This window comes from Syngnathus scovelli, chromosome 12 (assembly GCF_024217435.2).
Source record: "Syngnathus scovelli strain Florida chromosome 12, RoL_Ssco_1.2, whole genome shotgun sequence".
Taxonomy (NCBI): domain Eukaryota; kingdom Metazoa; phylum Chordata; class Actinopteri; order Syngnathiformes; family Syngnathidae; genus Syngnathus; species Syngnathus scovelli.
The window spans coordinates 1,226,657-1,250,241 of record NC_090858.1 but is presented as its reverse complement, the minus strand read 5'-3'; the positions used below and the strand labels follow the sequence as shown (position 1 = coordinate 1,250,241).

General features: G+C 44.2%; 2 protein-coding genes and 1 long non-coding RNA gene across 8 annotated transcripts in view; 1 reads left to right on the top strand and 2 right to left on the bottom strand.

Annotated features, from left to right (window-relative positions):
• The window catches only part of lrmda (leucine rich melanocyte differentiation associated), a 159,720-nt gene extending 148,196 nt beyond the window's left edge, over positions 1–11,524 (bottom strand). The window contains exons 1-2 of the mRNA XM_068652640.1: positions 11,019–11,524; positions 10,255–10,355 (exon numbers count right to left, since the gene is read on the bottom strand). Coding sequence (XP_068508741.1) covers positions 10,255–10,355; positions 11,019–11,060 — 143 coding nt within the window. The 5' untranslated portion in view covers positions 11,061–11,524. The remainder of the gene's footprint in view (positions 1–10,254; positions 10,356–11,018) is intronic.
• Positions 11,525–15,774: 4,250 nt separating this feature from the next.
• On the top strand, positions 15,775–18,531 carry LOC125978866 (zinc finger protein 503). Of its 6 annotated transcripts, none has more exons than XM_049736713.2 (3): positions 15,780–16,147; positions 16,246–16,434; positions 16,546–18,531. In XM_049736713.2, exons 2-3 carry the CDS (start codon positions 16,354–16,356, stop codon positions 17,998–18,000), a joined length of 1,536 nt encoding a protein of 511 aa, XP_049592670.1. In that variant the 5' UTR covers positions 15,780–16,147; positions 16,246–16,353; the 3' UTR covers positions 18,001–18,531. The 6 variants fall into 6 exon arrangements, with proteins under 6 accessions (XP_049592664.1, XP_049592670.1, XP_049592669.1 ...); XM_049736712.2 differs by having other exon boundaries at positions 16,243–16,434; XM_049736708.2 differs by having other exon boundaries at positions 16,240–16,434.
• Positions 18,532–20,143: 1,612 nt separating this feature from the next.
• LOC125978872 (uncharacterized) overlaps positions 20,144–23,585 on the bottom strand; it is a 49,189-nt gene continuing 45,747 nt past the window's right edge. Inside the window, exons 6-7 of the long non-coding RNA XR_007485145.2 lie at positions 22,565–22,611; positions 20,144–21,725 (exon numbers count right to left, since the gene is read on the bottom strand). This is a non-coding gene — a long non-coding RNA (uncharacterized lncRNA). The remainder of the gene's footprint in view (positions 21,726–22,564; positions 22,612–23,585) is intronic.

Below are 23,585 nucleotides of genomic sequence, written 5' to 3'. Positions count from 1 at the left end.
CGCGACGTAGTCAGTCAAAAAGCGGCCAGAGAGATAACAAACGAAGGGAAGAAACATCTATTAATCTCCCCTCGTGCTCCGTCTCGGGATGACACGTGGCTAGACCGACCGCTCGGCGACTAACGTGATAATAAGAACACTTGGAAGTTAGGATGACCGGAAACAAGACTGAGGTTTCATTAATGGTATCAGATTCCATGTTAGCAAGATTGGAAACCGGAATATTTATAGTATCTCTTGCCACAGAAGATTTATTCTATATTATTTTGATTTATTTTTTTTGCTGCTGTTGGTTTGTTTATTGGTTCGCCCAGCTGTAGCAGCATCGCTAAAAAATTCATGAATAGTTTTTGATTCAAACCTTGGACGAGGTTGAGCCCATATGGCCCAAGGAACATTCTGTTATATTCGGGCTGCGATGTGAGATTTTGGTCGTTTCAACCTTGATGAATAATGCCAACCGTTGACTTGCTGACATCTCCATAAGCTCAACTTCACATCAAACCTCGGACCGCACCGAAGATTTATGCTACGTTGACGTAAACAAGTGAATCTTGTGATAGCAAATTCCAGGAGGTGTCGTTTTATGGTCAATCAATTACAACATGGTTGTAAAACCTATCTGGCGCTATTACTTTTAGAATTTAAATGCATTATGCAGAAACTGACTTTGAGTGTGGTTCGCACTATGAATCAAATTTTCAGCTGTTTGCGTCAACAGCCAGATTTCTTCTCAATAAAGATAAAAGTAGAGTCTGTGGCAGAAAATCAATGTAATTTTGTTTAGCGAGGCAGTCTTGTGATTTGTATTTATTTATTGTGTAATGGTTGAGATTTACGGTCATGAGGTAGCTATTATTGCTGTGTGAAAGATTGCATTGGTATCAGTGAGTCATTCGCATGGACTTGTTTTCTGAATTTTGTTGCAATTCTAATACTCATGTCGTTTGGATCAATTTGTCCATCTTCACACTGTCAAAAATAGAGCCGCACAACGATATCCATTGTGATGAAATAATGTGATTATATAGAGAATATAAGTGGGTGTATTAGCAGGGATCAGAAGATTCAGCTTTCCTCATTGAAAGATAAAAGGATAGATTTCCTGATAAGAAGGGTCAAACACTTCCAGGTCTTATGACCAGATACAAGATTGCTATCAGCGTCACTTCCTCACTAGAAGAATGTACAAAAAGACAGACAGTGAAGTATTAGTTATTACGAAGCTAAGGCACAACAACAGCGTAAGATAACAACATTAGCACGGCGGAATATTTCGGTTGCTTCTTGTCTTCTATCCTTGCCTTGCCAAAAAAAAAGTGTCAAAGGTGAGTACTGTTGCTAGCTATAAACTAAAGGCCGGAAAAGCTCAATTAAAGCGTGTCAGAGCACAAGAAGATTATTTCAGTGTTGACAATGTACAAAAAAGTGACAAGACATTAAAGTGACTCAGACTGCGTCTATCAAGACGCAGACATACTATCGCGACGCTCCAATCTTTGGACATGAAAAGATGCATTTGCAAAAGCCACAGATTGACACTTTGGAAATGACAGAAGCAATCCTCGCCGTCGAGATGAATCTCGCAAAAACTGCAAGGAACATAATTAAACTAGCCAGTCTGACTGATGAGTTGATCTACAGCCAAAGAGAAGCAACAAAATCCCTTACAAACGCTTGACATAATTACAATAAAACTCATCAATCATCCAGTTTTTCTCTGCTAGCCTTGCTCATGAATTGTAGTTATCATTTAATGAGAATGAAATGTGAACAACAGATATTTGGGCAAACGTATAACGTGAAAGCAACAAAATAAAGAATCAAATATATTGTTTGTGAGGAGGGATGACATTCAGTATTTAATGTTCAAATTGTGCAATCAGTGCACGTATCTGCCAATCACTTGTGAGTTAGGGTGCATTCATTTTTTTAAATAATTCACTGTGAGCATAGCGAATGATAAAAATGCCATTTCTCAGAGCAGCTGTTAGCTCCCAAAATACACACTCATACAAACAGGCAGACATATATAATAATAAATAAATATTGGGGTCAGAGGGGCTATTCTTGCTTCTGGATATTCTTTTCAATTCTGTGTACCTGGAGCATCCTCCAGCGGCTCCAGCACATCAAACAGCAGCCTCATAAAAAAATCAGCAGGCCTGTCTGACATGTGTCCCCATGCCCTGATGGCATGCCAACACCAAAGAGGTGCATTGATTTTCTGTAACGTGGGGTCGGATTAGCCCTCTGCTGGGATTAGCTGCCTGTGCAAGGCCTCGGGCTTTGCTATAAAACTTATAATTAATTTAAACAGCCGGGCCCGTGGAAGGATACGCTCCCTGCACCCCTCGCGGTGTGAGAGGGCGAGTGTGACTGACGTTTGTGTGCATTTACAGTATCTGGGGCCTCCGCCGGCCGGGTTCAAGCTAAGGATTAGCGTCAGAGTCGGTCGGTCGGTCGGCCGGAGCTGAGAATGTATGCTAAGGTGATATGGGACTGGAATTGCTCAAAATAAACAGGTGCTAACATTAACTTTAGGCTGTTGCTGGGCCTTAGCTTGCAACGCTGGAGGAAATGAGACTCTCCACTTCAACGTGATGGTTACTTTTTTAGATTGCTTTGGTCTCTGGAGACTCTGTCTCGTTTTCCACTTCTGTTTGTTTTCTTTGTTGTGATATTGTATTTTGGGCTTGATGGAGGTCTACAATTTTGTTATTTAAAGAGTTTTATTTTTTATTTTTTGCATGAACTATTCCAGTCTACAACAATCACAAATGAATAAACGGCCAATAAAGATTAAAATAAAGGAAGCTCTTTTTTTTTTTTTTTTTGCAATTTCTTTTCTGCAGGTGGGCAACCTACCGTAAACAATAACTAACGTTGATGTAAGCAGAAAGAAAAAGACTACTTCTGCTTTTTTTTCCAGGAAGAAAGCAGTTGACTTCCCTTTTACGTAAATAACGTAATATCCCTTTTGGTAATAGTGCAACACGGCATTTTTTGTGCAATCTCGCATAGAGGGCAGAGCTTTGGATATTCACATTTTTAAATGAAGATGTGTGTCGACGTGAATATCAATGTATGTGTAAGATTCTAAGAGGTGGTACGCAACGGTTTATCTCAGCCCAGCTTCCGCCAACATCCCCCCTCCAAAAAAAAGGCTTGCTGTAGTAGGTGAAAGGGATTCCTCCTCCTTTGCACAGAGACTTTGATCCTTCTGACACACAAACGGCCTTTAGATCACAAGTCTTCACACCCTCTTGGGCCTCTTCGCCGCCCGCTCTGCTCAAACACAAACACTCTGCCCCAATGCGGATTGCGCACCTTCCTCCCGTTTCACGTCTTCTACTTCTTCCTCCACTGTTTGGTGTTTTTCCAAACATCTGAGTGCAGACGCATTTGGTGCTTTGGAGGACCTAAGGGCCTAAGATCCAGACAGAGGGAGAAAATAAAGGAAGTCTTCAGCGCCCTGCGGTACGAAAGCTTCGGGGAGAAAGTCTAGAACATCAGCGAGCGTCTGGGGCAGGCTCACAAGAACGGAGAGATGAGGTTTTATGAGGTAAACCAGAGAAAAGAAGACGATTGCAAATGAAAGCCTTGTTCCAGAAGACGTGTCATCGGCGTGGACATGAAACATGCAGTCACTGCTTCTTATCTCAATGTGTCCCAGGGTGGGAAAGTGAGGCAACCGCTTATGATGTGTTGCAGCCTCGCCTGACCATTAAAACATATTTCCATGCTGATGGATGTCAGATGGAGCCTCGAAAAAAGACACCACTTGCCCTTGATTTTTGAAGCTCATCCCGCCTTACATGCGCATTCTTTGCACGGACATTAAACAAGTTGAAGTCCTCGTCGTTATCACCTGCCAATCATGTCGTCTGGACGTACGCTTTGCTCTCTTTCGCTGGGAAAGTCAAAACTGTGCAAGATCGTAGTACGTGTAAGTGAAATGGCAACGGGAAATGAGTTACAGGTGTGAGGCGAATGCGCCACAGCTGTCCAACGTCACGGATGCTTTCGACAAGTGTGTCGGGAAAGCAACAAAAAAATGGACAGAACCTGCCCACCAACGCCGTTTGTGAATCTCGGACTGAATATTCCATGCCAGCCCAAGATGAGGCCCAGAGGAGTTTCCGTAGCTCCGCTTCCCGTCGCTAACGTCCGCCAGGTCTTCTTTAGACAGCAAACGTCTGCGAATGGTCTGTGCAGGTTGGAGCCAACTCCGGCACTCCATTTCGTTTCAGTCAATTCCACACGATCCAAGTTATAATGACCGCTGATGTGAGGGTAAAAATGTTGTTTTCAATAATCACCTCCAAATATCTACATGCTCTCCACTCTTAAAAAATATGACATTCAAACTATGGCAGAAAAACATTGTAATCGTCCCTTGACAATTTCACAGTTTTCCACCACATGAACTCACAGAGGTCATTGTGAGGGTGGTCCACATCACACGTGCGCATGTTCTGTCTGCAGGATCTGCCCGTGCTGGTGCACTTACAAGGCTGTTGAAGAGGGAAACATCGAAAACAGCCGGGGATAGGGCCTCTCGAGGACCAGACTTGGGCACCCCCCTTTGCTCTCCAGCATCTATCACATCTATCACACAGTTCATGTTTCAGTCGGGGGAACAAAAGGAAGTTTGATACCTACCTGCTACATCAAGATAACAGCGGCATGTATTCCTACACCCCACGACATTTTGAGAACTTTGGAAGACTATTTTATGTCTTTGTTGTGAGGAGTATATTGAAGTCCAACCGATTGCCATCACCATCTGCAGTGACTTGTCAAGATGCATGACAGACGGTTTTAGCAATATTTCCTAAATGCTCCTCTGCTATGACTGATGTGCAATTTTAGCAAGGTGGATTCGCATCAAGATTGGATTCATGTTTTATTGTTTTCTTGCTGATCTCAGGATTCACGTTGTTCCTCACACACTATGAGGTTAAAGGTGTCTGGCTTTGGGTTAGCGTTGGGGGGGGGGGCTTCTTGTGAACATCCCCACCACCTGGCGCACATCCCCCAAGTTGAGTTGAAATGCGCCCCAAGTATCTGTCTTCACTTTTCACCTCCAGGAAGATGTAGCGGAGACAGATTGAAGGCCGTGAAGTGACTCCAAGAGACTAGACTGTAACCAAAGGAAGCGCTTTTGTTCCTCTTCCAAACCTTTTGGGGGATTTCTCCCCCCCGCCCTCCTTGCTTGAGGCTCAGCCAAGAGATGTAGAATCATGGCTGTGTTGTAATATGTTCCATGCCTCGCAGTTGCTTACATCTTTTATCTGAGGGTAATGGCCTGAACATAAACTAAGCCCTATAGGAGACTGGATAGAAAGCGCGAGTGATTTTTATAGCAAAAGGCTCATTACTGTATGGCATGTATCCTAAATGACTTGACATGTGTTACGGGCTTTAAAGGCAAAGTCAGGGAAGGAAAGAAAGGAAGCAGATTTACGACACGCGGCGAATCCCCCCCCCCCCACACACACACATCATCAACTTTCAAGCAGCAGGCCTGTTATTGACAGCCCAGTAACCCGGTCCAATCATCTCCGCTTTTAACGTGCCCTTTAAAAATGCACAAAGCGCCTGTCAAAACCTGAGTACACATTAGCGCTCCCCAAAATCGTCGACTTACTAAACATGTCACTAATGAATTATACATCTGACTCATATTTACAACGCGCCTCGCTTGCGGAATGCGTGTAGAACTTGTAAAGTATTTAATAAGGCTTTAAATATGTAGGCGAGTCATGATCTTTACCCGGGCCCAGCAGATGTTTACGCAATATCGCAAATAAGGAATATGGCAACGATCAAGACACGTGGATACTTTCTTTTCCACCGGCCGAGTAAGAAACAGGCGAGAGTGTCCACTCGGGCCCCGTCGGGTCAACTCGTAAAAGATCCATCACTCTGGAAGGGGGGAAAAAAAACAAACCCGGCGAGGAAACATTGCCGATTTTAAGAGCCATTTTATTCAGCCAGAGTGTACTAAAACTAATTGGAATTCTGTCAATGGAAAAATATATCCCCGAGACGACTTTGAAGCCAACAAGCCAGCCGGGGCGGTCAACATAAAATATTAAAATAGCATGGCAGGGCATACTTGACAAATGGCTCATTGTGGCAATGAACTATATTTAGTGGGTGATAATTGAAATCATAGTTGTCCTTATTACCGCTGACAAGTTCGGAAATAATACCCAATCAATCTTATTTTTCTGGCAAAAAAATAAATAAAATGCAGCGGAATGTCTTTTATTTTCCTTCCCCCTCCTCTACGACGACTCCTCTCTCTCTCTCTCTCTCTCTATTTTAGAGCCAATAAAATGTCAGCTTTTATTCTCCTCCTCCAAAGTGCTGGCTGGATGTCAGCGGGCTCTTCTAAAGCTCCGCCACTGCAAGCTGGAGGCCTGTAAATCTTCGTGTCAGTGGCACGCCATCCGTCTCAGGGTGTACAATAAAGGAAAAAAAAAAAGAAAAACCCAAAGGGGAGGGGAGGGAAAAAATGTGACGCAGTCATAAAAGGAATGGCATCACCGGCCAGTATATATTATGTGAACAAAAGGAACATAAATATGTTCCTTTCCATTCCAAATGGGCAAGATGAAGCAAAGAGGAGCTTGTGGAAAGCTCCAGCGGGCTGATGGCCGCTGACAGTGATTAATAGACGCTTCCACCGCTGTCAGCAGCCTTCTCCTCTGTTTGCACTCAGACAGTCAAGCGCTCTGCAGGCTTAAATGAGAAGCAACTATATTGTCTTTCGACTCCTTCTTTTTTTCCGACAATGGCTGACAAACCAAATGCGCTCGTTTGGACCTACAATTCTAAACATGGGCTTACGTAAGCACCATTTAGCCTTCCGAGTATGCTACACGCTGCCTACCATTGTGATCATCCACTTCCAATTAATTCCGAATTGCTGACAATTTTGGCTACGGGAACTAATGGATGCTGTTTTAGCCATTTCCAAGTATGTACCGGCAATGTTTAAAGTAACATTTGACTTTTTTATCTCTTATGCAAGTACAGCCATTCATCCATTTTTTTTTATTTTGCTTATCCTTACGAGTGGGTCATTTGGAGCCTATCCAAGATGAGACCTGGAATGCTAACCAGCTAATCACAAAGGACATAGACAAACATTGACACTCAAATTTGCACCTATGAACAATTGCTAATGCATATTTTGGGATGTGGATGGTGCAAAAATAAATTAAAGCTGATAAAAAGTACAAATCTTTAGAGTGCAACGAGCAGTAGTTAGCAGCAAACGCTAGCTAATGTTGTCACTCCACAAACCTCTTTACCACTCAGCTCTAAGACAAGTAATTCTTTACGACTCAAACTCTCTTCTGACAACCATCATTTCAAGCGATCTGAGCAGCGAGAAAGAAATTGAGAAACAAGCTCAAATTGGAGAGACGGCGGAACACGACAAGCCATCCATTAGTTCAAACATCGTCAACACATCTTCCCGCTTTCCCCGGAGGAGTCCGTAATTTGGAAAAGCCGGCGTGGTGAAATTAAAATGGTTGTTTTTGACACTAAACATCAATGTCCCTGACGTAAATGCGTTATTTGCTCGCTTAATTTATGAGCTCAGGTTATTCCAAACGGGCCTGCCCTAGATCAGATATGGAATATTTTTGCTATACATCACCACTCAACGCAAACGCACGTTGTTCCCGCTGGTGGTTAAGTGATGGGCCGACTTTGTAGCGCCAATGTTTCATATCCTCTCCGCCTAACTGACACTTTATCTGCATGGCGCCGTGCCTGCAGATTGAACACTTAGGCGAGACAATGACAGGCTCTCTTCCCGTTGTCACTTCTCATTCGAGGACCGGGAGCGACCCCCCCCCCTCTCCTCTTTCCACCCACCTATAACATGCAAGCCCACCTTGGCTGGGATGGGATGGGATGTCTGTGTTTGTCAATTAGCAGGCCGCCTGCCCGCGTTGAAAGACAGCGCAGCGCGCCCCCGTGACGAATTAGGCGAGACAGATGAGTGAGGCGCGAGCGTGGCGCTAATACTCCCGCCTTCTTTGGATATGAATCTAAAACGACACAGCTGACAGGCCATACACGGTTTTATTTCATTTCTCAGTGTAGCAGGCCTCCCTACTTTGTCTTCTTTGTTCTCTTTTCATCACACTGCTTACATCTCACTTTGACAGCCGGCCGACACCGAGAGCACTTTTGCTTTTCAAATGCGAGTTAGCATACTTGATTTGTCATTAAAATGCAAAACGCCTGCCATCGCCAACATGGCCCTGGGTGAGCGCGTGCAGCCGACTGTACGTACGACGCCGGGGCTCATCTGAAATGCAAAAGTCAAACTCTTGTTTTGTGCAGACAGATGGAATTTTCACACACCAGGAGGTCGTCTTCGATACAAACGCTGCCTTTTTCTAAAGACCGACATCAAGGCTCGTGTTTGCGTTGACTGGAAGGATCCTATTATTGGCTTATTGGAAATAAAAGCCGCTTACATTTGTTGAAGTCTACTTGAATGACCATTTACAGTGAACCTTCAATACTCGCGGGAGCTACATCACGTGACGGTGCCTTGAGATGAGAGTTGAATTGGCTCTGTGACCACAGTTGTATCTCAATGTCACCGTCGAAATGAATAAATATGCTAAACTTCCCCCAAACAACAACAATGTAAGTAGAAATGCTGACACTGCACAATTCTGTTTATCAAATCTGTGAGGAATTTTGCTCGCATCTCGTGAATGTCCAGTGTGACAGCATGCATGTAGGCCATTGTGACCGCCACAGCAAACAAACAACAAGAGGGAATCACGTCAACACAACACACTGTGTAAACACCTGACCTGGAACAAAGGCGGTGACACAACAGTACACAGTGACGAGACGGCCTGACGGCAACGGCGGCGGCGGCGGCGGAGGAGCGTGGGTGTGACGGATCGCTACCGAGCGTTCATCCCCGCCAATACCTGCCCGGGATCTTGCCGCGTTGATACATACACAAACAACACACACAAATGGTGTGGGGGCGCACACAGCGCTCACTTAAAAGTGATGCAAGTGACGGTGGGCTTCTCAGTGTCAGATTGGTGGTGGAGCGTTGTCCACGGCGTTGACAGAAGTCAGCGTATTAGCCGCAACAAACTCTGGCAACGTCTCCCGTTGGATTTGACTTGAGCGCGGTGATGCGGCGCGCGCGCTCAATGGTTCGGGTTGGCGTTCACACCTGGTGACGCTTGACGCCAAGGCAGGGCCCTGTTGTCAAATCTGAAATCCGTGTAACTATCTCACAAGTCGTATTTGTTAAGCCTCTTCAGATAGATCAAACCGAGTTTACTCCTTAACACAATACAAACACAATATTAAATTAAGATGCTGTGTTCAGACTCCGGACGAAATGAATCCGGCAGCTTCTCTGTTCAAAGTTAGTATGATAGCCAATGTGGCCGTTTGATAGACTTGATAGTGTTCATTTTCTGCATTCAGAGATAAGCACCTCATTCTGGGTTCTTTGTAAAATGCAAAGGCAGGCAATATAGTACATCTGTGTAAAAGACATTTCCTAACTTCTAAGACTGCCTCAAGTAGCAAGTTGACTTCCCCTTGTTGTGTACCAACCTCACACATGTATTTCTAACACGCTGCAATTAAGTGGTGGATTAGTTACATTCTAATAGGGATCACGCCTATTAAAAGAGAGGGCGTCGTGTTGCATTAGGAAGCTAAAAACATCATCACATGCTGCTTATTACCTCCACCCACCCATGAACTCCCAGTGTGGTCATGTGAGCGGAGAGGGAAAACCCAAAGGGGGGAGGAGTCAGACTATGTAAAGAAAATACCTCAAAGTACAATTGTCTGATTTTTTGGGGTTCAAATAATGAAAGAGGCACAACCAAGTGCTTAAATACCCCAAAATCAACAAACATGCTGGTGGTTATTATTATTATTATGTTCTGAGCAAGACCTGCTGTGTTCTGAGTTCTGAGTCATCTGACCCACAGTTACCTCTGATGCTGCGTGCATTATCATTGCCTGCTTTTCTTGAATGGAATCAAGCGAAGAGCAAATCATGCAGCAAATTCAAATAGGAATGAAGCGTGTATGTGGTCTGCAATAGGAGGATGGATCAAGAGCATGTTCAAACTCACACTTACCTTACAGAGACAAGTACAAGGCAGTTATCAAGACACTGTGTGCAGTCCAAGTAAGTGAAAACACATGACAAACATGTCTGACCTTAGCTGATTGAAGCTCAAGTCAAGCCTTCGGGCAAAATCTCCAAACGAGTCACCGAGGAAGTCTGGGATGTCCTTACAATCATGTCCAATGTAGGAAATCTGAAAATAAACAAAAAGTGGAACGTTCAAGAGAGTTATAATATGAATAGCTTAGATTTTAAATATATCCATTTGAGACATTTTTTACATTATTATTATTATTATACATATTATTTTGTATATTGTTATTATAGCTCCATTATCTGATGACATTTATTTGCATGGCTCCCCTCCTGGTTGAGTTGAGTAAGTGTTTGAAAGAGCATTTTGGGGGTGTCACTTTTCAGCACCTCTAAGTAGATTTTCTATTGATTGACTCTTTGAATACTTTGGGCAGTTGTCAGTGAATTTATTGTATTTAACACATTTTTACTCCACAACACTTTAAATAACAATAATGTCAAATACTAGAGATTTTTTTTTTCTTGGTAAAAAGTTACATTTGCTTTTTTTTAACTATGTTTAGTTATGCTCGCCCACCCCCCAATCAGTTAAAAAAAAAGTTCAATTGTTTGAAAAGAAATTTGGGGGGGGATCCCTGAAATCACTCAGCGCCACCTCAACGTGGAGCCCCCGTGTGCCCTGTCACGCTGGGTGGGAGGAACCTCCACACGTGGTCACATGACAGCTTGCAGCAGAACAGACGCTGCACGCTTGCTTGCTTGCTTGCTTGCCACCACATTTGCAAAAACTAACTATTATAAAAGAACAATACACACTTACATGAGTTCCATTCAAAGCCACCGGTGACTCCCTGTGCGCCATCACTACCAGTCGGAATGACAGTCCAGCAGACGAATGTTTTGCTGGCTTTCTCTCGCTCTCTCTCGCTCTCTCTCTCTCTTCCTCTCTCTCAACGTGTCATGCGAAATGCGGAGTTCACGCAGGACTAGGCGTGTAAACGTGTGTCGTGGATCCGTGGTGCGGCTAAAAGTTACTAACAGTGTAGTCAGCGTGCGGGGGACTTTTTTTTTTGTGTGTGGAGTTCTGTTAGTAAGTGCTTTCCGCGTGTCGAGATCAGCTGACCGCGTGTGCGGAAATGTCCCGCGCTGGCAGGCAGGCAGGCAGGCAGGCAGTGGGCGGCTTGCTCACGAATTTACAGAGTGCATCGCGCCGCACACTGAGCCGCCTTGTTATATCACACGGCGCTCCACGGAGCCATTGGGATCACAAAGAGGCCGTTGTCTCGCCTTCATGTCCATGCAAGTCAATGTGCATGGAGGGCAAAGACTTAAACGCGCATCCGCTTGGTGCTAGAAAAGCAACGTGCCACATGTCATGCAGCCAATCCACAGTTCACGTGAGCTCATGGCGAACTGGTTAGCAAGAGGATCACTGCACACAATGGATAGTATAGCTCACAGGTGTCAAACTCAAGGCCCGGGGGCCAGGTACGGCCCGCCACATCATTTGATGTGGCCCGCGAAGACAAATCGTGCATCAATATCTTTTTTTTTCTTTTTTTTAAATATTTGACCAGTCTGATTTGAAAACGAGTTATTTGTCCGTTTGCTTTGTAGCTTTTACTGTATATAATATGAGGTGCTCATACATTTATTTGGGTTGACAGTCATAATGGCCCTCCGAAAGAAGCTATAACTACAATGCGGCCGGTAAAAAAAAATGAGTTTGACACCCCTGTCAAAGCTATACTATAGCTGAAAGCAATAATGCTTGGCTTGAATACGACAAGTACAGATTGGCAGCAACAAGCAAGCCACTTTGCTTGCACTGAAAACATGCCTGTCATTCAGAGTACGTCATTTTGCTTGATTATAGTTGCATACAGCGATCAACACTTTTGCATTATAGTTTTCCATGGGGTCATGTTTGAAATCGAACTTGGAAATCCATAGAATTGTATTCAAACTGGGTTATAGTAACTTATTTGTTTTTCTTTTAAAATTCTCAATAACCAATAGATGTCAGTTCTATACCATTAGACATTTAAATGTCTAATGGTATAGAACTGACAAACGTGTACCAAACCAATTCAATAAACATGATTGACAAGAGTGGAGAAGCCCCCTGCTCCTTCCTTACCCCCCCCCCCCCCCTCCCTCCCAGTGTTTACGTCAGGTGTGACGTCACGCGGTGCACGCCCACTCAGGAACAACTGCTCGCTGGATCCATTCCGCAGCGAGAGGAAGGGTGCATACGCGCACAGTACACACGTTACTTTTTGTCTAAAAAGAGTACATTTTTAAATCCATATGTATATTTTTATTCATCGTTGTGCTGTATTTTATTCATCTTTTTTACTTTTTTGACACTTTTTACAGCGGAGTTTAGTAAACGCGAGACAGGTAATGTCGAGGGACGTCTGCGTGCGTGCGTGCGTGCGTGCGTGCATGCATGCATTTAAATTCAATAACCTTTGTGCTTTATTTGCCTTCGAGACTACGATGCTTGTCGATGGGAGCTTGTCTCAATACAATTTAAAGTGTGCCATTTTATTTCCGATTTTTAAATGATTTAAATAGAAGTGTCGACGTTTCCAGCCTTTGCACAGTTCAAATACAAACAGTTGAATTTGCATGTAAGTCTGACGTGCATTAGAAGCAAATATGTCGAAGAACTTTTGTTCAATAAATGATACTTCCATATGCTTTATGAAAGGAATACAAAATAATTTTCTGTGAGTGTGTGTGTGGCTGTGTGCGTGCGCGCCCGCGCGCACATGCAAGGCCATTCGTCTTGCAGGACAATAAAAGGAGTTTTTTTGGGAGCCTGACACTGAATTTATGGCTGCCCTTCCTCGCCCTAATAACTCACATATTGTGTCACGGACTGTCAACCCCACGCAGAACACAGCCACGCGGTTATCAATCACACATTTTTGCATATTGTGTCACACACGCACGCACACTGCAGAACACCCCACCCTCACACAAAAAAAAACAAAAAACGCTGGGAACATAGTTAAAGTGTGTGCACTTAACATTTCAAATGACAATGTCACGTTTGCCTCTTTGAAGCCTTTTCCTATTAGTACAGTTCCGTTTTAAGTTAGTCACATTACATCCATGGGGAAAATATGAAGTCACAGTTGAACAAATATTTACTATTATTTGTTATGAGCATCTGTGGCTTTTATGTTCAGGAGTTTTGTAGAAAAATGATAATTGCTCGTGAGTTGTTTTTTTTTTTAATTAACATGCAAGTACATAGTTTACCCGCCCTTAATTTACGAACTAACAACTGAAAAAAATGATACTGTAAAAAACTATGGAGTAAAATATTATACTATAATATCCCTATATTGTGACTGCTGCTGATTTGTACTACACCATTAAAATAAAATGATATATGAGAACATGTTTTCAACCGTCTTTGCCTACTTCATCTTGGAGGACTTATGTCAAATTTTGGGATAACACACGCAAACACACACAAGCACATACACTCGCAGACATATACACACACACACACACAGACGGAAAAAGTGCAAATTAATTAATACAAATTCCAAATTTACAAAAAATAAATAATAAAAAACGTACTGGGAAAAGTCAGTTGTTTTTACTCTACTATTGAAATTAGAAGAACGTTGGTTGGTGTGTATATAGTATATATATTTTTTTTTATATATATATTATACATACATATTAATAGGTAAATATGGTTAAATTGTAAACTATTTTTATTAGACCTACAAAAGTATACTTTTTTTTTCCCCCATTTTACAAATCCAAACTTGTTTTTTCTTTTGCACTGAGTGAGCGTCCAGGCCAGGTTTTCTGGTGGTTGTGCCTTTCCAAAAAGTTGACCTGTCAAGGCGATTACCGCAGAGGGAGATTAATAGCAGAGGCGGGTTGCAATAATCATCGTTTTGTTTGATGTGACAAGCCTGATAGGCGTTGATTTACTTACAAACTGATAGGCTTTTAATTGAGCGCCGATGGAGATGAAAGCATTGAAAAGACCCCCCCTTCTCGGTACCCCCACCCTTTACTCCCCTTAAGTCTCAATACTGATTAGCCCTCTCAGCAGTGAATAGTTGGAAGCCATTTTGTACTTTTTCTTTTCTTCGCACCACCTGACAGTCCATCGCTCTTCCTCTTTTTACACACACAAAAAGAAGGCCCAGCATTTTTTTTCTGCATTGTGTGCAAATAAAGGCTAGCCGCCATCAGTGTGTAAAATGTCTGCCTTTGTTATCTCTTTGTTGGGGTTGGCAGGTGGAAGCCATCTGCAAGCCTAGACACATCCAATAGCTGCGTCCAATATGCATGGCTATGAATTATTTTTCATACATTTGGATTATGCTGCAACTCCTCCATGTGTCAAAATACATCCCCTAAAAAGTTGCGCAACTTTTTTTCCCCCTCAACAAGCATTCATTGACATAAATTGAATGGAGCATTGAGTGACAGCTCTCTTGACAAATAACTGATTGATTGCATCGACCGGGGGTGAAGATAGAGATAGAAACAGGGGGCGGGTTGTATATTATAGTGAAAACATGTGACATTTGCGTCCCCTCCATCACTTACTTTTTGGTCTATTCCTGTCAACGCTTGTCTGTTTAAGCGGAGAGCGGGCTGCTTGCTTGGTTGGTTGGTTGGTTTGATGGTTGCTAGGTGGGAAAGCAAAGTAGCTCGGTGGTGCCTGAAAACAGCCATTTGGGGCCTTTTGCATAAACGTGTTGAAGACATTATTACACAATACTGTACAGTAATTGCAGCATATATATATTCTGTATTTATCAAGCAAATCTCCTGGAATTATTTTTTTGGGGGGCGGCTGTTTCTAGTTTTACACTATTCTGTAGGTAATGTTCTTGCATGTATGTAAGGAGACAGAGCGGGTACGCTTTTCAGTCGTTTATTGAACACTGGCAAAACAGTAAAACACACAATGTGCACACTCACTCAAACTTGCCACGCACTAGGGCCATACATAGAGTATTTTCTATACAGTTCGTGTCACAATTCATCTTTCCCCATTGAAATAAGTAAGAACGCCATTAATCCGTTCCGCCTACCCAAACAACAACAAATTGTGATACAACGATACCATAACAGTTTGTGCGTTATGATTTCATTCTTATTTTCAATTCAACGTGCTGCTTCTGCTGGTTCTTGCAACTCTTCCACCAGGAGGCAGTAATGCAAACATATGAACTGTAGAATAGATTGTGTGAACTAAGCAGTCTGCTGCAATAATAAGAATCATTATTTTGCAGAACATTAAGACTATATGCCTGGGAGTATTCTTCAATTGTCTGTCTGCCTGTGTTGCTGCACCTGTGCATTCTGACAATGGGAGGGAATGAATAGCAGTCCCCATTTCTGTGTCTGCAATGTGGTTCAAACCGTCAACAACACTAAAAAGGGGATCTGTGGGGGAACCCAAAAAAACGAGCGAGCGTTACCAGCAAGCAAACATTTAAAAGTCTGCCGCGGGGCTACTCCCCTCTCGTGGAGCTGTCAAGGAGGATGACGTCACATCCCTTGACCCTCCAATCACCTCGGGCTGCCATTTGATTGGAAGGCGGCAAAGGCTTTCATCTCGGGACTAATTCAGCTTCTTTTTTTTCCTCCTCTCTCCTTCCCCGAGTGAAAACGTCTCCCAGTCAGTCTCCAGTGCGGGACTACACGCAGGGAGGACGCGGACACGGACGCACACGGCGGAAGCATCTTTCCACACTCGCAGCTTCTACTTCTTCCGCATCACCCAAAAAAATAATAAAAAAAGATCAGGATTATTATTCTCACTCGCCTTGTTTTGGTCGGTTTCGCCCCTTTTTGGTATTTTCCTTAATGCATCTGAGCGAAGCATCGCCGTCCACTTGGCTGACCATTGGGACATGAGCACGTCGCCCTCGGCGTATGTCCTGACGAATCTCGGTGAGTTGAGCGCAGCCTGGGAGCGAGCCAGTCGTCGGGGAAGCAGCGATAGCGACGAGCCGGCCTCTTCTCTCTTCCTCCACAAGCAGCAGCAGCAGCAGCAGCCGCAGCCGAGGCAGAAGCAGCAGCAGCAGCAGCAGCAGCACTCGGCGCCGCCGTCAGACCCGCTACGGCAAGCCAAGCGACTTCCAGTGAAGGTTTTGAAAATGCTCACCGCACGCTCGGGACACATCTTGCACCCGGAGTATCTGCAACCTTTGCCATCCACCCCCGTAAGCCCAATCGAGGTAAGGAAAATACGATCGCTTAAAGTGTACATAGGGGAAAATTGTGTTTTGCATACACTTGATGTGCAGAAACCTCCTAAAGTAGTATTGAAATGACTATTTCGTGTGCAGCTGGATGCCAAGAAGAGTCCCCTGGCTCTCCTAGCGCAGACGTGCTCCCAGATCGGCAAGCCGGACCCGCCGCCCTCCTCTAAGCTCTCCTCCGTCGCCTCCAATGGATCTAGCGACAAGGATTCTAAATGCGGCCCGCTGAAGATGAGCGACATCGGCGCGGACGACAAGTCCAGTTTCAAGCCCTACTCCAAGCCGTCCGACAAGAAAGATTCGTCGGGCGGCGGAGGCGGCAGCGGCGGCGGATCGGACAAATCTGGTTTCCGAGTGCCGAGCGCCACCTGTCAGCCGTTCACGCCGCGCACAGGCAGTCCCAACTCGAGCTCCTCCGCCTCCCCCATGCCGGCGGAGGGCAAGTGCGGGGAGCGGGACGACAAGAAGGACTCGGACTGCGGAAAAAGCGGCGCGGACGGCGGCTCGGCCACGTCCAGCCACAGCCGGATAAGCGTGAGTTGCGGTGGGATTAACGTGGAGGTAAACCAGCACCAGGAAACCACGCACGGCCCCAAGACCTCCACTTCTTCCTCCGCGTCGGAGTCCTCCCCGGTTACGTCAGTGTCCTCGGCGTCGGTGCTCGGCTCCGGGCTGGTTGCGCCCGTGTCCCCTTACAAGCCGGGTCAAACCGTGTTCCCGCTGCCCCCAGCGGGCATGACGTACCCGGGCGGCTTGGCCGGGGCCTACGCGGGCTATCCTCAACACTTCATGCCGCACGGAGGCAGCCTGGTGAACGCGCAGCTGGCCAGCTCTTTGGGCTGCAGCAAGGCCGGCTCCAGCCCTCTGGCCGGAGCCTCCCCACCCTCCATCATGTCGGCAAGCCTGTGCAGAGACCCTTACTGCCTCAGCTATCACTGCGCCAGCCACTTAGCGGGCGCGGCTGGGGCGTCGTGTACGCACGAGTCGGCGGCGGCCGCGGCTGCCGCAGCCAACGCGCTCAAGTCCAGCTACCCCCTCATGTACCCCACGCATCCCATCCACGGAGTGCACTCGTCAGCGCCCTCGTTCAGCGGACACCCTTTGTACCCGTACGGCTTTATGCTGCCCAACGATCCCCTGCCTCACGTGTGCAACTGGGTGTCGGCCAACGGACCGTGCGACAAGCGTTTCTCCTCCTCGGAGGAGCTCCTGAACCACCTGAGGACACACACCGCGTTCACCGGGGCCGAGAAGCTCATCTCCGGCTACCCGGGCTCCTCCTCGTTGGCCAGCGCGGCTGCTGCGGCCATGGCCTGTCACATGCACATGCCGCCGTCGGCCCCCGGCAGCCCCGGGACGTTGGCTCTGAGAAGCCCTCACCACGCACTGGGACTCAGCAGTCGCTACCATCCGTACTCTAAAAGCCCGCTGCCAACCCCCGGCGCTCCAGTCCCGGTCCCCGCGGCCACCGGCCCCTACTACTCCCCTTACGCACTGTACGGTCAGAGACTCACGACAGCATCTGCGCTTGGATATCAGTGAAGTGGAGGGGAAGGGAAGGGAAGGGAAGGGAAGGGAAGGGGGAGAAAGGAAAAAAAAAAAAAAAAAACTTTGCAAAGTTTATAATACAAAGAATGCAAATATAAAGACTTTTATATGGACATATGGGCGGGATCCGTGGACTTCTAACTGTATTTATTTATGTCTGCTTAAAAAAAAAATAAGCAGGCTGCAAAATGGAACAAGTCAAAAAGTGCATTATGTGGAAACATGAGTCGAGAGCTAAAGTGGATGAGGGGAGCACACGCAGTTAGAGAACTAATTCAAAATAGGCTTCGTCATTTTGATGTTCATTTTAAAATTGCTATGATTGTATTTGTTCTTATTTAAAAGGAGAAAAACAATGTCTCACTGAGAAAAGAAAAATAATTTACATGCATGTTTTTTTTTTTTTTTAAAATTCAGAAATTGTCCACATTTGAAATTATTTTTCAGGTGTATACCATGGGAAGAGAATTGGTATTTTTTTGTATGTATCTTGGGGGGAAAAAAATAAGACAATTCTGTTCCATATCTTCTTGTGCCTCATTGATTTGATTCACCACCGGCCACAAATGTGTTTTATTCTCCTACCATTAATTCCGCTGTTATTTCCGTTGAATTAAAAACAACCAAAAGTGACATTTTTCAGCAAGATGTTAATTTTTAAAGCTGGAAGCTGTCAGCATTTGAAAAAAATAATAATTTAATAGAAAGTAGGATTTATTTGGAATATAAAAATGGTCGTTGAGTGTGTGTGCGTGTGTGTGTGTGTGTGTGTGTGTGTGTGTGTGTGTGTGTGTGCGTGTGTGTGCGTGTGTGTGCGTATAAGCGTAAAATTGTGAGTTTAATTTAATTGATACATTTTGTGGTTAAAAAAGGAGGGGATAATATTTTAGAAGTCATTATCAGAAAAGGGTTGGATAATATCGACTAATTCTTGCATTTCTTAGGTGTGTAAAAATACATAGTATGTCTAATTTTTAAGTAGATGAAATATTAAATTAAACGTGGAAGAATTTAAGACACAAAAAAAAAAAATAAAGGAACTCCCTGTTTCCGAAAAGCAATTTTTTTTAGTATGATACTTTTGTGTTTTTGCAGATATGGCGAAATAGTGGTGTTTTAATCCACATATGGCCACTCAATAGCAAATGTGATAATAAATATCTAAATATACAGATTTAATTTGCTTTTTGCAAAGAATATTGGATTTGAGGTCATTTTAATGCTCTGTTTGGGAAAAGCGCACCAAATTCAAGCAAGGCGTGAAAGTTGCATGCATGTTTTAGATTTAACTGTAATTAAACATCTAGCCGTTGTATTTTTTGAAATGATTCCCCGTAGACTATTTCACCGAGGGTCCTGTATATACACCGTGATGTCATGACGACCAAAGCGAACCATTTCCATGTTTTTAGCCACATGACGGTCGGTGCCTATGCTCGGAGGTCCCCGGTGGAAGGCCATTCATCACGCACCGCCGCTGTCACCTGAGGGGGGCTAAGAAAGGGGCGGGGGGGGTGCACGAAATGCAGGCATATGTGCGCATGAATTAGCGAGACTCCCACCTTGACTTGCCTGCCTGCATGGCCTCCAACCCACACCGTATTTATACACACACATATCATGGGGATGGAAGACGCGGATTAAAGTGGATATTCACTTTTGTCCAGCAGGGCCTTAAAAAGGCTTAGAAGCGATGAGGACTTTTATACTGGGGGGGGGGTTGGTAGGGATTTTGAGTGAGAGTAACATGCAAGCTTAACAGTACTGGACTCAATGGACACCTTATTAGGGACAGCTACACTTCCTAAAAAGACTCATTAGAATGGCTGCGTTAAAATCTATTAATGCAGTGGTAGTTTACAATAGTGTAGAAGGACAAAAGGAAAATAATGGAACCACCAAAAAAAAAGAATGATGCAATGCAATTTTGCACCAGTTTAAATATAAACTGCAGAACAACGCGGTACTTACTTTAGGATTTTAAAATTGTGTGTTTAATGATCGCTAATAGATTGTTTACGTTGTTGGACTCCTTGACAGACACTCAGCAGTTTGGGAATCCCTTGTGTACCTAATGATGTGGCCTTTGAGTAAGTCCTGCACCATTTAAAAATAATTCATCCCCTTAACGACACGCAAAGTTTAAGATATTTTAATGATGACTATTAAAAAAAGTCACACTGATTGTTTATTGTTATGCCTAAGAATGAAAATAATAATTTGAAATACTCAATGAGAAGTTGAAAAAAAAGCAACACTGTCATGTGCACACCGTATACACTCCTGTAAAAAAAGGAGGGGGGGGGGGCATCCCTTTGCAATAATCTACATTCAAGAATATTACAAGGGTGCACACACGCACGCACACACACATGGACTGGGTGAAGAAGTATTTTTTTTCCCAGCCAGATAGAAAATTCAATACTAGCTCGGTGTGCTTGCCACTACGACAGCAAGCGAACGTTTGCACAACTTGGACAAGCAGGGAAAGCTGTCCTCGTTCGGGGACCACCACAGCAGTGGGTTCTGCATAAAGGGAATTTGCAGTGTTTGCAAATAATCAAGGACTTCTTCATGTGTGGTGGAATAAATCCCCACTCTCTTTCCACTCTGATTAAAAAAATAAATAAATAAAAAAAGTTGAAAGTTTTGCTGGAGCCCGTTTCCACTTGCCTGGTTTTCCCTTGCTTACCAAAGTTGCACATTCAGAAATAAGTCAATTAAAATTAATTTTAATAGACTTTTTTAGGAGACTTTCATTGTTCATGCTTGAAGAACTTCCTGATCAGCACCAATTCTGAAGCAGGTCTATGACCTTGTTTCTAGGAATGCATGGGGGGGCATAGGGGGAATCATCACTATCTATCGCTCCGAGTGCATACTACAAAAACCTCAGTCACCACGTTTTCAACAATTATCTTCAAACGTGCATAATGTATTTTGAAACAAAACCCTGAATTCACTTAACAGTGTCTGAAGTCGGTCCAGCATAACACTTGAGTGGATGAAGTTGAACATGAATGGGAGCTGCTTCCAAGAAATTCAAAATAAAGTCATCTGCAGGAAAGCTGCAAAGACATCTGGCGAGAGGTGAGTGGGTGGGATGCATGGGTCATGACACGATTCACACACACACGCACACGCGCATGCACGCACACACACACACACACACCCACACACATACACACACCTAACCTCATATTCAACTCTAGCACCGCTAAATCTGTCATTAGAGGGTGCATGACACATCTTTTGGTCTGCTCGAACAATTTTGAGGAATGTCAAGAAGGCATGACATGCAAAAGGCGAAGCAAACACACCAGCGCAGGAGCAATTATTATCTTTTACGACGTTGTTTTAACAGACAATAAAAGGTCAAAGCGACGGAGGAAGCGGACTCTTTGTGATCACTTGACATTTTCCCAGCCGCAATTATGTCTTACAATTACATCTTTCCTCTCTTTAATAACATTTGCGCCTCTCAGGAGGTGATCTGGGTGTAGCGCCACTATTCTTTTGCATGCGCGGCCCCAGTAAATATGTCACTCAAGGTAAGATGAGTCATGATCTGCTCAGGTGATTTATGCCAGCGTCGCGTCGTCCTCTTTGTTGTTGATTGTGATAATGGAGTCATAAAGTGCAGCTTGTAATAAACACATGACTGTGCTTGTAAATGCTCCCACATCTTTGGGGGATTCCTCCCGCCCTTCAAAAGCTGCCTGTTATTAGTAAGACATTAAAAAAAAAAATACAATCATCAATCTGTGCATTTGCGCAATTTGGAAAACTTCACAACTGAAACCACGTCATGTTACATGTCAGTATATTTTAGGAAACCTCAGTGCAAAGGATAAAAGAACAAGCTAGTTTGCTTTTTCGCAACAATATTTCAAAACATGTCAGCATTATCGTCCAAGACATCAGCATACCACATTTACACTCACTGGATTGATTTCAAACTTCGAGTCAGGGCCAGGGCCTCAAATGAATGTTCCAAGACAGGGGCAGGTTTTAATTAAGGACTACGGTGGCAAATTAGGGACAGGCACTGAAAACACTATTAGGGTTTCAAACAAGCTGTTGTACTGTAAACTGGCTTTCCAAGATACTATGTACGGTAGTTGTTTGACGCCATTAGGGTTTCAAATCGGGGTTTTAAAACGGGGATTGAGTTTCAAAATGCAATTTAGGTCTAGCGGAATGACTTCAGAGTGCTAGCAGCAACAAAACAACAGCTTGCTAGCTATCTGCTAGATTATCATCCTGAACGTCAACAAAAATAAGTGCAGTGCAAAAAGGCCTTAAGACACCAACTCATCAAGTCAACCACTAGCAGATTGACCAAACTTTACATTTTCACCTGGACGAGATCATAAGGTGTGCTCCATATTCGTCAACGTGTGCGTCATAACGCGAGACGGCCATTTTGTTCTCATATGCTCATGTGCCAAACTGATTATGAACTAACAGCAAGCCAGCATTGGAAGATAATTATGTGGTAGCCGATGAATTCAACTATGATGTACCCATACAAGACGTGTATTATGAATGCACTGACCTGCAAAGAACGTCAATCATCTTGTGATTTGGAGTCCTGGGATCCTCCTGAACACAAAAGCAAAACAGCACGTACAGTAGTTATTCGGCTGCTTTTTACATATAGAGTACTCGTGACAAGCAACAAGCTCATCGGCCACTCCAGCACACTCCATTAAGGTGCCAGGAATAAGGGTGCATTTTCATAAAATATCCTTTGTCAGAATGTGGAAAATGGGCAAATTATCTGCGCGCTAAAACACCCCGGTGCGAAGCGGATCCCCAAAGCCGCCAGAAATGACCTCAATTAGGCTGTCGAGGCACAAGAAAGTGTCCCGTCGGCCCTCGCGACTGAGTGGCGGCGACAGATCAACATTGCCACTTCTCGCCACATCACCTGGATGAGCGCTTCACATTTGTAAATCAATGAGAAGGGGAGGGATTTTCCTGTCTGGCTTGGCACTGATGTTTGAGAACCAAATTACCCCCATTACACACCCTCGCTTGACGACTATATTTGAGGAGCAGAAAAGGTGTACAGTCACGGGGGTTTTGGAATAACCCCAGGTAAAAATGACAATACCCCCAAAAAAAGTATACAGTTGCCTAGATACTTTACATATAGTAGACCATTTTGAATACAATTTAACAAAAATTAAAAATGAATAAAGTCATTGATGCTTGCCCAAACAGGTTAGAGGCCACAAGATGGTGCCAAAGCATTGTCGTTTTATTAAACACGGCTATGGCCTGACTAACGTTTCTCAGTTCGACATTGTTGCTTGCCAAGCTGCCACCAGAGAGAACCTAAAGCAATATTTGGGTTCTCGAAATAGCTTTGGCCTGAGCCCAAAAAAACATACAATAAGAGTTTAGCAACAAAAAAAGAAGATTGGGTACCCAAAAAATAGTCATGATCATGAATGTGCATATCTATGAACGTCGAACCGTTGTGTGTTAACAATAGTAAATAAATAAATTAATACATTATCTCATCGTGCAGTGCTTTGAGTTTTGCTCGTTGGGAACGTGTTTCACTTTTT